Consider the following 15,546-nt stretch of genomic DNA (forward strand, 5'->3'; position numbering starts at 1 on the left):
GGAGGCTCAAGCCTGTCATCCCAGCACTGAGGGAGGCCGATGCTCCGGGATCACTTTAGCCCTGCAGTTGGAGCCCAACCTGGACAACAAGGCAAAAGCCTGTCTCTACCAGGAACACAAATATTAGCACTGTGTGGTGGCGCGTGGATATAGAGGTTGAGGTGGGAGAATCCCTTGAGCCCAGGAGGTTGACGCTGCAGCGAGCTGTGATGCTATCACCGCTCTCCCACCTGTGTAACAGAGTGAGACCCCGATATCCCCCCCCCAAAAAAATCTAAAACCAATTAACGTGAACTTTCCAAAACTAGACTGAAAGGAAAAACCCCATCTTCCCACCCGAAGTAACAAAGGATCAAAGGCTGCTCTCTCTAGCGCCCTCCTCCTTCCACCAGGAATCACATGAAAAGAGCAAGAGTCCAGGAGTGGCCACGGCCAAGCACTGGCCACCATTTACTCTGCGTAGGGCACCCACCTGCTCTGGTGTCAGGCGAATTCACCTCAGTATTTCGTTGGCCAAGGGCCAAATCCTTCATCTAGATATGGGGTAGCCCATAGGGACCTTAAAAAAACAAACAAACCGGCCGGGCGCGGTGGCTCAAGCCTGTAATCCCAGCACTTTGGGAGGCCGAGACGGGCGGATCACAAGGTCAGGAGATCGAGACCATCCTGGCTAACACAGTGAAACCCCGTCTCTACTAGAAAATACAAAAAACTAGCCGGGCGAGGTGGCGGCGCCTGTAGTCCCAGCTACTCGGGAGGCTGAGGCAGGAGAATGGCGTAAACCCGGGAGGCGGAGCTTGCAGTGAGCTGAGATCCGGCCACTGCACTCCAGCCTGGGCGAGAGAGCGAGACTCCGTCTCAAAAAAAAAAAAAAAAAACAAACCTTTAACCTCCAAAAACCTTGTAAACGGGGCCCTGGAGACGCTCACTCGGGCCCACTCCCACCCTGTGGAGTGCTTTCTTGATTAAATTTCTGCTTTCGCCGCTTCATTCTTTTGTTACTTTGTGTTTTTGGGTTTTTTTCAATTATGTTTAATATCCAAGAACTGGAAACTTCACACTCCAGGCCTGCCTTCCGGGAACAACAGGGAGAGGGTGGAAAAACAGGTGCCTCCAGCAGGAGCACTTTTTCCAGGGGAGTAGGAGGAGGGAGGTGGGGGGCGATGGCGCCTTCGGACAGGGGTGGGGTCGGCAGGATCTTAGGACCAGGTAGAGAACGTGGCCTCCCCAGGACTGGGGCTGCAGTGCTGCGCTCCAGGAGCCGATGAGAGCAAGGCTGGAAGGTGTCCAGGGTGAGAGTCCAGCTCGAGGGTGAGGGTGAGGGTGAGGACTTGAAACAGCAGAAGGAGGGAGGATGGGTAGGAAGGGTTTTGAGAAGGAAAGTTTCGCGACAGGAGGTGTCTGCACGGCCCCACTGCAGAAAGACAGGGATGGGACCAGCCTCAGGGCGACTTTAAAATCAAAAGGAAGCGACTCATGGACTCTCACCCGGACTTCTCAATTTGCTCTGAGTTGAGAAAGAGGGGGCGGGATTTCCAGGTCTGTGGGGACCCCACGTCCCCGGTATAGCAGCACCAGAGAACTGAGAAGCGCAAACTCCACGGTGCAACCTTCAGTCCACGCCATCAGCTTCCGGGTCTGTGTCAATCAGCGCAGGGCAGAAGCCAGACCAGGGGAGAAGTGGGCGGGGCCTGGATCAGGCCAGAACGTGAGCGGAAGAGGTTGGCAGGGCCTGAGTCAACTAAAATACTAATGGAACTAATAAACATATTCAGTGGATTTGCACAGTACAGTATCAGCACCAAAAATTAGTTGAATTTCCATACATTAACAATAAATACTTTTTTTTTTTTTTGAGACACAGTCTGGCGCTGTCGCCCGGGCTGGAGTGCAGTGGCCGGATCTCAGCTCACTGCAAGCTCCGCCTCCCGGGTTTACGCCATTCTCCTGCCTCAGCCTCCCGAGTAGCTGGGACTACAGGCGCCCGCCACCTCGCCCGGCTAGTTTTTTGTATTTTTTAGTAGAGACGGGGTTTCACCGTGTTAGCCAGGATGGTCTCGATCTCCTGACCTCGTGATCTGCCCGTCTCGGCCTCCCAAAGTGCTGGGATTACAGGCTTGAGCCACTGTGCCCGGCAACAATAAATACTTTTAAACGAAAATTAAAAAACACTTCCATTTGCTGGGGATCTTAAAAAACACTTTCATTTGCTAGAGATCTTAAAGTAAGAAATACTTAGGAATAAACGTTAAAAACTGAGAATTTTGTACCTTGAAATCTACATTGACCAAAATGATTAAAAACATATATATACAACTCATATTGATGGTTTGGAAAAATTAATATTGCTAAATGATTATGTAACTCAGTGTGATCCAGATTCAACACAATACTCATAAAAATCCCTATCGGTTTTTGTTAAAGAAAAAAAAAGCAGGGCTGGGAAAAGTGACTCACGGCTGTTGGCTAGGCTGGTCTCAAACTCATGATCTCAAGTGATCTACCCACCTCGGGCTCCTCAAGTCCTGGGATTACAGGCGTGAGCCATCGCACCTGGCCCAGTCCTCTTAATATAAACACTTTAATGTCAATTAATGCTTGAACTCAATGTTTTAAGTCAACTCAAACTCAAGTAATGCTGAATTGACGCTACTGTCAATTAATCCTTGATGGTTTGCTGTGCTCATTGCATTTGTAACTATTACCTCAAAAATGAACGTTCTGATATTCTGTAAGGAGTAACCTCGGACTGAAGACCTTGTCACACATATGACATTTGTAAGCTTTCTGTCCAGTATGGATCCTCTGATATCTAATGTGGTGTGAACGTGAAGTAAAGACTATGCCACAATCATCACACTTGTGAGGTTTCTCTCCTGTATGAATTCTCCCATGTTTTGCAAAAGATAAAACTTGACTGAAGACCTTGCCACAATCATCACATTTGTAAGGTTTCTCTCCTGTATGGGATTGCCCGTAAACTGCAAGGTGTGAATGATGTCTGAAAAAGTTGCCACATTTATTATGCTTGTAAAACCTCTCTTCATTATGGATGCTCCAATGTTTTGCAATGGTTGTAGTGTTACTGAAGATTTTGTGACAATCATTACATTTGTAACTGACCACTAAAGGCTTTGCCACACTCATTACACTTGTCCAGTTCCTTTCCAGTATGAATTCCAGTATGTTGTGCCAGATGTGACTCACACCCAAAAGCCTTGTCACAAACCTTACACTTCTATGGTTTCTCTCCAGTATGAACTCTCCTATATATTTCAAGAAGTGATTTGAAATTGAAAGCTTTGTCACATTCTTCACATTTGTAAAGCTTCTCTCCAGTATAAAGTCTATGAAGACAGGCAAGGTTTGATTGCTGCCTAAAAATCTTGCAAATTAATTACGCTTATAAGATTTCTTTCCAGTATGAACTCTATGATGACGTTCAAGGTTTGCTTTTCGATTAAAAACCTTGCCACATTCATTACACTTGTAAGGTTTCTCTCCAGTGTGAATTACAGTATGTTGTGCCAGGTGTGAATCATGTCTGAAAGCCTTGTTACAAACCTTACATTTGTATGGTTTCTCTCCAGTGTGAATTCTCCTATGTCTTTCAAGATGTGATTTGCGACTGAAAACTTTGTCACATTCTTCACATTTGTAAGGTTTCTCTCCAGTATGAAGTCTATGATGATGTGTAAGGTTTGATTGTTGATTAAAAGCCTTGCCACACTCATTACACGTGTAAGGTTTCTCTCCAGTATGAATTACTTTGTGAACTAAGAGGACTGAATTGTGACTGAAGGTCTTGCCACATTCATTACACTTGTAAGGTTTCTCATCAATATGACATCTATGGCATGCGAGGTATCGCTTCTGATTAAAGAGCTTGCCACATACATCACACTTATATTGTTTGTCTCCTAAATGGATTATCTGATGTTTTTTAAAGAGTGAGCTACGATTAAAGGCTTTGCCACTCTCATTACATTGGAAAGATTTTTCTCTCATGTGTATTTCCTGTTTTTCTGTGAGTAATGAAGAATGAAGGAAATTCTTCCCATATTTATTAGAAATATGGGTTTTCGGCCTACAGTAAATTCTCTGGGATGCTGAAACTGAGAAAGCATCATTGATAGGCTTCTCAACTTGATTGCCAATTTTCCCTTCAGGCTGAAATACGTGCAGTTCAGGCAGATGTGAATGAAAGCTTGATCCCAGCTGATCTTTAATAGGCTTGTTTCCAGCATGCCTTTGATCATATTGGTCTGTACTACTCATCAACATTTTTATTTTTGGCATGGGTGCTCCATGGCCATTTGTTTCATTTTCTTTCCACTGAAACACAAAGTCATGAATATCTTTCCCAATTTCCTGGAAGCAAATATCTCCAATGTGATGACTTGCATGTCTTTGCAATGTCCCTGTGTGGATCACTTCTATATTGCCTTGCCCTGTTGATGAGAACATCTTCATCACACATTTGGAAGAGGTATCTACAAAATATAAACACCAATAGGTTTCCAATTAAGTACAGAAGTTATACAATACTGAAATGTGTAAATATGACACAAAAAACAATACTTATTTTAAACTTCCCAAACATGATCTTCGAAGTTTAGGAACACAAAAGGGGTAAGATTTTTTAATAAATAATGGGCGATTACATGTGCTTCAAATCATTTTTACTGAAGCCTCTTTCCAGTATCATGACAAAACACTGACAGGGCACAAACATGTGTAAGCCTAAAGTAAGGAGTATTTTTCCACTGTGACCCTAAAGTGTGTCACAGTTTGCAAAAAACACATCACTGTCACATCAAAAAAGAGAAAAATATATATTCTTCATATTTATAGGGTATTTACTGTATACAAATAAATGCTAAAAACAAACAGACAAGGTACTATATTTTTAAATAATCCACAACAATCTCTTGTAAGGATAATCAAAATCAATGGAATTTCTATATTGTCAAACAATCATAGCACTGAGAAGAAAATATTACAAAAATTAGGCAGATGCGGTGGCCCACGCCTGTAGTCCCAGCTACTCAAGTGGCTAATGCACAAGAATTGCTTTAAGCCAAGAGGCAAAGGTTGCAGTGTGCCAACATCGCACCACTGCACTCCAGCCTGGGTGACAAAGTGAGACTCCACCTCAAAAGAAACAAGGCAGGGCATGATGGCTCACACTTGTAATCCCAGTACTTTAGGAGACCGACGCAGGAAAATCACCTAAGGTCAGGAGTTCAAGACCAGCCTCATCAACATGGCAAAACCCCTTCTCTACTAAAAATACAAAAAGTAGCTGGGCATGATGGCGGGCACCTGTAATCCAAGCTACTTGGGAGGCTGAGACAGGAGAATTGCTTGAACCCGGCAGGCCAAGATTGTGGTGAGCTGAAATCATGCCACGCACTCCACCCTGGGTGACAGAGTGAGATCACATCTCAAAAAAGAAAAATGTTAACACCATATTTTTCTAAACAACTGTTACAAAATTACCTATATTCATGTGCAACAGGCACTTTGTGATGTTTTTTAACATTTTTTGAATTTTTATTTTTTTGAGATGGAGTCTCGCTCTGTCATCCAGGTCAGAGTGCAATGGCACGAGCTTGGCTCACTGCAGCCTCTGCCTCCTGGGTTCAAGAAAGTCTCTCTTCTAAGCCTGCTCGGTACCTGGGATTACAGGCATGCACCACCAGGCCTGGCATCCTGGAATTACAGGCAAGAGCCACTGCGCCCGGCAGCACTTTGTGACATTAACAAGTGGAGTGTGTCAGTTACATTGCATATCACATACCGAAAACTCACAGGTAAAGTCATGAAAATCAGTTAACGAAATACTGTAACCCTTGATAAAACAAGCCAGAAAAATAATAAGTACATGTATACAGCCTGCAGAATTGTAAACAATTCCCCATTAAGAAAAAAGCCACAACTTGTACTTACCACCAGTACACAACATAAGAGCTGAAATACACGTTAAGATCACTACTTTCTGATGTATTAGGTCAAAAATATACACAGCACTATAAGGAATAAGAATTAACTAACGTCTGGGCATGGTGGCGCATGCCTATAATCCCAGCACTTTGGGGGTCTGAGGCAGGGGAATCACGAAGTCAGAAGTTTGATACCAGCCTAGCCAACATGGTGCAAACCCATATCTACTAAAAATAAAAAAACATTAGCCGGGCATGGTGGAGGGGGCATGTAATCCCAGCTACTTGGAAGGCTGAGGCAGGAATCATTTGAACCTGGGAGGCAGAGGCTGCAGTGAGCCAAGATTGTGGTAGAGCACTCTAGCCAGGGAGACAGGATGGGACTCCATCTCAAAAAGTAAAATAAGATAAATAACTACTTCTCAAATAAGCTTTGATAGATTTGGTATTCTTTAATAGGATGTTCCTGCAGATGTGGACTTTGAAAGAATTTAGTCATGAGTGTTTACAAGTCCTTAATATAACTAGTACCTTTATGAAGAGACATTCAAGAGCTGATTGCCTGTTCTTCTTTCCACCATGTTAGGACACGGCAGGGAGGTGGCTGGGCTAAACCACGACGAAGGCTCTCACCAGGAACCAATTTGGCTGGCACCTTGCTCTTGGATTTCCCACTTTCCAAATTCATGAGAAATAAGTTTCTGTGTCTGAAGGCTCTCAGTTTAAGCTATTTCCTTTTTTGTTTATTTCTGAGATGGAGTCACACTCTATCACCCAGGCTGGAGTGTACTGGCAGGATCCTCCTACCTCAAGTGATTCTCCCTCCTCAGCCCAGAGTACTCACTCTGTCACATGGGCTGGAGTGCAGTGGCGTGATCTTGGCTCACAGCAACCTCCACCTCCCAAGTTCAAGTGATTCTCCTGCCTCAGCCTCCCAAGTAGCTGGGATTACAGGTGCCTACCACTACGCACAGCTAATTTTTGTATTTATAGTAGACAGAGTTTCACCATATCGGCCAGGCTTGTCTCAAACTCCTGACCTCAAGTGATTGGTCCATCTCAGCCTCCCAAACTGCTGGGATTACTGGGAACCACAGTGCCTGGCCCATTTTTGGCATTTAGTACATTCGACGTTTCACCACGTTGGCCAGACTGGTCTCAAACTCCTGACCTCAAGTGATCTACCCACCTCGGCCTGCCAAAGTGCTGGGATTAGAGGTGTGAGCCACTGCAGCCCACCAGTCTAAATTATTTCTGACAGGACAGTGAAATGACTGAGACAGGAACAAGAGCATCTCATCATCAACATCACCAAAAGCTGACAAATCTTATTAAACAAAGGAAGTTAAGAGTCTGTACTGTAAAACTTGCAATCCTTGAAGCCATCTAATAGCACTAACATGTTAAAAAACCTTCAGACAAGCCAGGCATGGTGGCTTACACCAGTAATCCCAGCATTTTGAGAGGCTGAGGCAGAAGGATCATGAGGTCAGCAGATCGAGACCATCCTGGCTAACAAGGTAAAACCCCATCTCTACTAAAAAATACAAAAAATTATCCCAGCATGTTGGCACTCGCCTGTAGTCCCAGCTACTTGGTGGGCTGAGACTAGAGAGGAACCTGGGAGGTGGAGGTTGCAGTGAGCCAAGAGCCAAGATCACACCACTACACTTTAGCCTGGGTGACAGACCAAGATTTTGTCTCAAAAAAAAAAAAAAAAAAAAGAAAGAAATGAAAGAAAGCTAAAAAGTAACTCCAACCCACAAACATATATAAAGTTCTCCAGTAAAGATAAATTTAAAAAAAAAAAAAAACAGGCCGGGCATGGTGGTTCACTCCCGTAATCCCAGAACTTTGTGAGGACGAGCCAGGTGGATCACCTGAGGTCGGGTGTTCGAGACCAGCGTGACCAACAAGGAGAAACCCTTCCTCTACTAAAAATACAAAATTAGCTGGATGTAGTGGCACATGTTTGCAATCCCAGCTACTCAGGAGGCTGAGGCAGGAGAAGTGGTTGGAGGTGGAGGTTGTGGTGAGCTGAGATTGCAGCATTGCACTTCAGCATGGGTGACAAGAGCAAAACTCTGTCTCATAAATACATAAATTAATAAGAGGACAGATACAGAAACTGACATATGTGTACCTTTTGTTCAGAACTAAACTTTTTTTTTTCTTTTTTTTTTTTTGAGACGGAGTCTCGCTCTGTCACCCAGGCTGGAGTGCAGTGGCCAGATCTCAGCTCACTGCAAGCTCCGCCTCCTGGGTTCACGCCATTCTCCTGCCTCAGCCTCCCGAGTAGCTGGGACTACAGGCGCCCGTCACCTCGCCCGGCTAGTTTTTTGTATTTTTAGTAGAGACGGGGTTTCACCGTGTTAGCCAGGATGGTCTCAATCTCCTGACCTCGTGATCCGCCCGTCTCGGCCTCCCAAAGTGCTGGGATTACAGGCTTGAGCCACTGCGCCCGGCCTAGAACTAAACTTTTATAATATTATTTAAAATAAAAAGGCATGAAAAAACACCACATATATGTTACCAGAAATGCAACATACACAGAAATAATTCTGACAAAAATAAAAAATCTCTAGAGAAGTAGTTTTTGCAGGTTATGAAACTCTTTTTTTTGAGATGGAGTCTCGCTCTGTCTCCCATGTTGGAGTGCGAAGGTGCAATCTCAGCTCACTGCAACCTCCACCTCCTGGGTTCAAACAACTCTCGTGCCTCAGCCACCTGAGTAGCTGGGATTACTGCCACCCACCACTGTGCCTGGATAATTTTTGTAATTTTAGTACAGATGAAGTTTTGTCATGTTAGCCAGGCTGGATTTGAACACCTGACCTCAGGTGATTTGCCTACCTCGGCCTCCCAAATTGCTGGAATTATAGGCATGAGCCACTACACCTGGCCAGGTTATGAAAAGTTTAAGTTTCATTATTATACTATAACTTTAAGATCTTTAACATACCTGCAACAATAACCACTTCCCAAAACTACTACTCCTCTAGAACTTTTTTGATTTTTGTCAGAATTATTTCTGTGTATGTTGCATTTCTGGTAATATATAAGTACAGTGTTTTTCATGCCTTTTTATTTTATTTATACAACACACTTAACTTCTGTTTACTGAAAGAAATGGGCACAACAGGGCACGGTGGCTCACGCCTGTAATCCCAGCACTTTGGGAGGCCAAGGCGGGTATATCACGAGGTCAGGAGATCGAGACCACGGCGAAACCCCGTCTCTACCAAAAATACAAAAAAAAATAGCTTGGCCTGGTGGTGGGCGCATGTAGTCCCAGCTACTCAGGAGGCTGAGGCAGGAGAATGGCGTGAACCCTGGAGGCGGACCTTGCAGTGAGCCAAGATCGCGCCACTGCACTCCAACCTGGGCGACAGAGCGAGACTCTGACTTAAAAAAAAAAAAAAAAGAAAGAAAGAAAGAAATGGACACTAACGTGGTTGTTATATTCACACTGGAATCATGCTTAAACCACTTACATGTTTACAGAAAACTAAAAGACAAAACTATTTAAAATAATAACAATAGTTATGCATGGCGGCTCGCGCCTTTAATCCCAGTACTTTGGTGTAGGGTCCAGCCCTACAGAGCTTACCGGGTGTTCTCCCCGTGAGTGGAGATGAGAGACTATAACAAATAAAGACACAAGACCAAGAGATAAAGAGAAAACATCTGGGCCAGGGGACTACTACCATCAAGATGCCGAGACCCGTAGCAGCCGGAACGGCTGGGCACTCTAATGTTTATCGCATACAAGACAAGAGGGCAGGGTAAGGAGGGTGAATCTTCTAAGTGATTGACAAGGTGAAGTCACGTGATCAGAGGACAGTGGGCCCCTGCCTCTTATGTAGCCGAAGCAGAGAGAGAGAAGCCAGCATACATTGGCATTTTCTTCTATGCACTTATAAGAAAGATCAAAGACTTTAAGACTTTCACTGCTTATTCTACCGCTATCTACCATGAACTTCAAAGAGGAATCAGGAGTACAGGAGGAACATGAAAGTGGACAAGGAGCATGACCATTGAAGCACAGCACCACAGGGGGGCGGTTAGGCCTCCGGATGACTGCGGGCAGGCCTGGATCATATCCAGCCTTCCACAAGGAGCTGGTGGAGCAGACTGTTCCCTGACTCCTCCAAGGAAAGGAGACTCCCTTTCGTGGTCTGCTAAGTAACAGGGGCCTTCCCAGACACTGGCGCTACTGCTTCACCAAGGAGCCCTCAAGCAGCCCTTATGCAGGTGTGACAGAGGGCTCACCTCTTGCCTTCTAGGTCACTTCTCACTGTGTCCCTTCAGCACCTGACCCTTTACCCACCGGTTATTCCTAGATTATATTAGTAATGCAACAAAGAGAAATATTAAAAGCTAATGATTAATAATGTTTATAATAGTGATTGACAATTGTCTATGATCATCTCTATATCTAATTTATATTATGACTATTCTTATTCTAACTATTTTCTTTATTATACTGAAACAGTTTGTGCCTTCAGTCTCTTGCCTCAGCAACTAGGTAATCTTAGGCCCACACTTTGGGAAGCCAAAGCAGGTGGATCACTTGAGACCAGCCTGGCCAACATGATGAAACCCTGTCTCTACTAAAAACATAAAAATTAGCTGGGCATGGTGGTGAGCGCCTGCAGTCTCAGCTACTCAGGAAGCTGGGACACAAAAATCCTCTGAGCCTGGGAGGCAGAGGCTGCTGTTAGCCAAGATCATGCCACTGCACTCTAGCCTGGGCAACAGAGTGAGACTCTTTCATAAAATAACAAAAAACAAAGAAAGGAAGAGCAGAGGGATAAGCAGGGGCAAAGAAAGATGTTATGTCAGAGATCTCAGGATAGAAACTTTCCTTTTCCCACAGAATTCTCCCACTTGCAGAGAGTTTCCCCACACACTATTGGAAGGTGGAGCTTCCACTCTGCCCATCTGAGCTCTTACCTGCCTTTACACCTGTAACACATTCCCACCCAGCTGGATTTTTTTGCTATTTTCACTTCACTCTCCACGGTCCAGGGCTCTTTCCCTTGCTCCAACACGGAGACAGCAGGTCACAAAGAGACTCCTGCTTATAAAAAGAAAGGACCATGACATGCTGGAGCTTTTCTAGAGTCCCAGCCCTATGTTTCAGTAGGAGAGAAGACATTGCAGATGATCTAGGAAAATATTTCACTAATTGCTCTGCTGACTGCCTCCTTCTGAATGCTTGGGGAGCATTGCAATATGTAATATGTGGACATCAAGCTCTCTTCCAAGAACTACTGAACTGAAAGCACAGAAGGAGGATACAGGTAACTGGGTATCTTTAAAGCCTGCCAGAAGGTTTTGTTTTTGTTTTTGTTTTTTGAGACACAGTCTTGCTCTGTCACCCGGGCTGGAGTGCAGTGGTGTGTTCTCAGCTCACTGGAACCTTGGCCTGCCAGGATCAAGCGATTCTCTTTTGTCAGACTTTCTAGGAGCTGGGATTACAGGCATGCACTACCACGCCCGGCTAATTTTTGTGTTTTTAGTAGAGATGGGATTTCTCCATATTGGCCAGGTTGATCTTGAACTCCTGACCTGAAGTGATCCACACGCCTCAGACTCCCAAGGTGCTGGGATCACAGGCGTGAGCCACCATGCCTGGTCTGCCATAAGGTTTTATGCCTACTTTACTCTAGAACCTACCCCCCACCCCAAGCTATCATGAAGAATGCAAAACATCTAAACAAAGGGGACAGTGAAAGTTCAGAAGCTACATCATGAAGCTTTTCATTTCAAAATCAACACGGCTTCCATGTTAGTTAAGCAAGGATGCGGCTCCCAGGAGGCAACAAGAGAAAATACAAAGATACACAAGGGCACATCCCCACTTCTGGAGGGAAGCTATCCTCACCCAGGGAGACCAGGTTCCTATAATTCTCCAGCATCACGTCTCTGTATAAAGTCCTCTGAGCAGGGTCCAGGCATTTCCACTCCTCCTGAGAGAATTCTATGGCCACATCCCCGAATGTCAGTAGACCCTGAAATGAAAACACATTTTAAGGAAATGGCTATGGGAGGAGTTCTTATCTCTACAGAAAATGAGAAGAGGAGAGAGGGGAAAGCGTGGATTCAATTGTAGGAATGTTCTGACAAATCCAAGTGAGGGATTTTCCACCACATAATGTCTTCCCAGTGGTGTTTGATTACACATTTTGAGGAGGTCAGGATACCCTCTCAGTATGAATTTCTTGTGTTAGAATTAAATAATTAGCTGGGCATGGTGGCAGGCACCAGTTGTTCCAACTACTTGGAAGGCTGAGGTGGGAGGACGGCTTGACTCTGATGGTGGAGGTTTCAGGGAGCTACGACTGTGCAAAGGCACTCCAGCCTGGGCAACAAAGCGAGACTCCATCTCAAAATAAAACAAAATACATAAAAATAAGATTAAAGTACAAAACTCTATTTTGTATATGTTCAAAAATAATAAAACCTACACACACTCACAAAAAACTACATGTTAATACAAAGTGCTGTCATTTGTCCCAGATTTTCAAAGTATACAATATTTTCAAAATATATACATATGTGTGTGTATATATGTATGTGTATGTATATATGTGTGTGTATATGTGTATATATATATAAAGGTTTTAAAAATATAAAAACTAGCAAGTTTTGTTGAACTGAAGAGGAACCTCATTGTGGTGGAAAAAGATACTTTGGCAGCTGGAAGTACTTCTCCCATATTTGAGAAAAATTGTAACCAGTTTTACAAAAAACACCTGTTTCACAAAGACTCTCCACAGTAACACCACTGTCTCCATCAGCTTAATTTGCTAAGAATGGTTTAATAAATCTCCTATTATTTAGGTTGACTTCATATTCTTAATAATGATGGCATAAAACCCCTGTATCGTTCATGTCTGTGTATGAATTTCCCATTCTAATTACTAAGATTTTTTGAGTCAGAAACACAGCAACTCACTCAATTACCAAAAAATGTAGTATAAAATCAGGGAGAAAAGATTTTCCCTTATTGGTCTCCTTTTCTAGAACTTATCACATACTTTGGGCACATGAATATGTGACTTCCATTGGCAGCTGCTCTAATCCTGGTGCACAGAGAGCTGACAGTGCATCCAGATGTGGCCCCTGAACAATCCCCACTGCCCAACAGCACTGACACCACAGGACCCTCATGGGACCCTCACCCTGTGAGTGAGATGAGAGGGACTGAGGGAAGGCATGGGTGTGAGAAAACCTCTCAGGCAGGACACTTGAGACTCAGAGAAGATTCCCAACTCCAAGGCCCAGGGTTTCTGAAAGGAAAGAGACAGAACAATCCACCGAGAATATCATCTCACCTGAGGAACAGCCATCCCTGACTCCTCTGCTTTCCTCTTCCGTGTTTTTTCCTCACCTGCCAAGAGTCTTTAGAAGTCAATCCTGAATGTTAGAAATATGTTGTTTATTGCTCAGAATCAACACACTTCCTCCCTGTAACACAATGACACATATAAAGGTGCCCTCATCCTGAAAAAATACGGTCACCTCTGCTGCCCACTGCACCAGGGATGATACATTTCTACAAGAAAAACTCTTGCTTCCCTCTTGGAGGAGCCCACACACACACTGCAGGATTGAGGAGCTGGGCTGGAATGAGCTCCCCTTCAGAGCACAGACCCAGCCCTGACCAAACCCCATGCAGAGGTTGGGTGCGGTAGCTCATGTCTGTCATCCCAGCACTCTGGGAAGCCAAGGGGGGTACATTGCTTGAGCTCAGGAGTTTGAGACCAGCCTAGGCAACATGGGAAACCCCATCTCTACCAAAAATACAAAAATATGGCCACAGACGTTGGTACACGTCTGTGTGTCTCTGGTCCCAGCTACATAGGAAGCTGAGGTGGGACGATCACTAGAACTCAGGAGTTTGAGACCAGCCTGGCCAACATGGTGAAACCCTGTCGGTAGTAAAAACACAAAAATTGGGCTGGGCGTGATGGTTCACACCTGTAATACTAGCACTCTGGAAGGCTGAGGTGGGAGGATTATTTGAGGTCAGGAGTTCGAGAGCAGCCTGGCCAACATGGTGAAACCCTGTATCTACTAAAATTACAAAAAGTAGCCAGGCTTGGTGGGTGTCGGTAATCCCAGCTACTCGGGAGGCTGAGGTTGCAGGATCACTTGAACCTGGGAGGTGGAGGTCGCAGTGAGCCGAGATGGCACCACTGGACTCCAGCCAGGGCAACAGAGTAAGACTCAAAAATAAAATAAAATACAAATACAAAAATTAGCCGGGTATGGTGCCACACACCTGTAATCTCAGCTACCTGGGAGGCTGAGGCACAAGAATTGCTTGAATTCAGGAGACAGAGGTTACAGTGCGCCAAGATCACAAGACTGCACTCACATCCTGGAGGACAGAGTGAGACTCTCTGGGAAAAGAAAAAAAAGTGTGTTTCTGATGTGATTGACGCAGAGATAATAAAACCTGAGTAATGTGATAGAGACTGACTGGCAGAGGGAACTTCAGATGGTGGTGGGAGAGCATGGGAGACATTTCTGAGCCAAGACCTGAAGGCGGAGAAGGGGACAGTGCTGTGAGCATTTAGGGACATAGGGTAAGAGCAGTGAAAACAACCTGAGACAGGAAGGATTTTGATGTTTGGGGAAAGAGAAAAGCAAACATGACTGGGGCAGAGGGAGTCAGGAGATGCGGGCAAGCTCCCAGCAGGAGGCTGGACACTGGCAGGGGCCCTGGACACAGGGCTGTGAAGCCACAGTGAGGAGTTGGGCTTTTGTCCTGGGGAACACGGGAAGCCGGTGGAGGGCTCCCTGCCAGGGACTGACATGACTGCTTTAGATTTCGCTGTGATATCCTCAGAATAGGGACATTTTCAACGAGTTACGCTGAGAAGGTCTGAGATGAGTGAGAAGATGTACCTGAATTCTGACATGGTGGCCTGGAAGGGCTAATGGAAAGGGCTGGCCTTATCAAAATTCAAGAGATGCTTCTCTTGAAACTTAGAAAAGCATCTTTCACATACCTGGGATAAAGAAACTTCTTTTGTCAGGTTCTGATGCCACTGATTCCCAACATTTAATTCTTCCTCACAAGAAAATTACAGTAACATTTATAAAATGCAGAAGGATAAAGACACAGATAGTGACTTTGAAAACAGAGAGGCCGAGTGCAGTGGCTCTCACACCTGTAATCCCAGCACTTTGGGAGGCCGAGGCGGGCGCATCACCTGAGGTCAGGAGTTCTAGACCAGCCTGACCAACATGGAGAAATCTCATCTCTACTAAAACTACAAAAATTATCTAGAAGTGGTGACCCATGCCTGTAATTCCAGCTACTCAGGAAGGCCGAGGCAGGACAATCACTTGAAACCGGGAGGTAAAGGTTGCAGTGAGTAGGCCAGGCTTGATGGCTCATGCCTGTAATCCCAGCACTTTGGGAGGCCGATGCCGGCGGATCACCTAAGGTCGGGAGTTCGAGACCAGCCTGACCGGCTGGGGGCGGTGGCTCAAGCCTGTAATCCCAGCACTTTGGGAGGCCGAGACGGGCGGATCACTAGGCCAGGAGATCGAGACCATCCTGGCTAACACGGTGAAACCC

The 15,546-nt window shown here is 45.0% G+C and overlaps 1 protein-coding gene across 1 annotated transcript in view; it reads right to left on the minus strand.

Annotated features, from left to right (window-relative positions):
* Positions 1 to 13,324, minus strand: part of LOC105514676 (zinc finger protein 468-like) — a 22,843-nt gene extending 9,519 nt beyond the window's left edge. Inside the window, 5 exon segments of the mRNA XM_011946193.1 lie at positions 2,751 to 3,125; positions 3,402 to 3,767; positions 3,849 to 4,493; positions 11,836 to 11,962; positions 13,289 to 13,324. Of these exon segments, the coding sequence (XP_011801583.1) occupies positions 2,751 to 3,125; positions 3,402 to 3,767; positions 3,849 to 4,493; positions 11,836 to 11,962; positions 13,289 to 13,303 (1,528 nt within the window). The 5' untranslated portion in view covers positions 13,304 to 13,324.
* Between the last annotated feature and the right edge of the window lie 2,222 nt (positions 13,325 to 15,546).

Source organism: Colobus angolensis, unplaced genomic scaffold (genome assembly GCF_000951035.1).
Source record: "Colobus angolensis palliatus isolate OR3802 unplaced genomic scaffold, Cang.pa_1.0 Scaffold25, whole genome shotgun sequence".
Classification (NCBI taxonomy): domain Eukaryota; kingdom Metazoa; phylum Chordata; class Mammalia; order Primates; family Cercopithecidae; genus Colobus; species Colobus angolensis.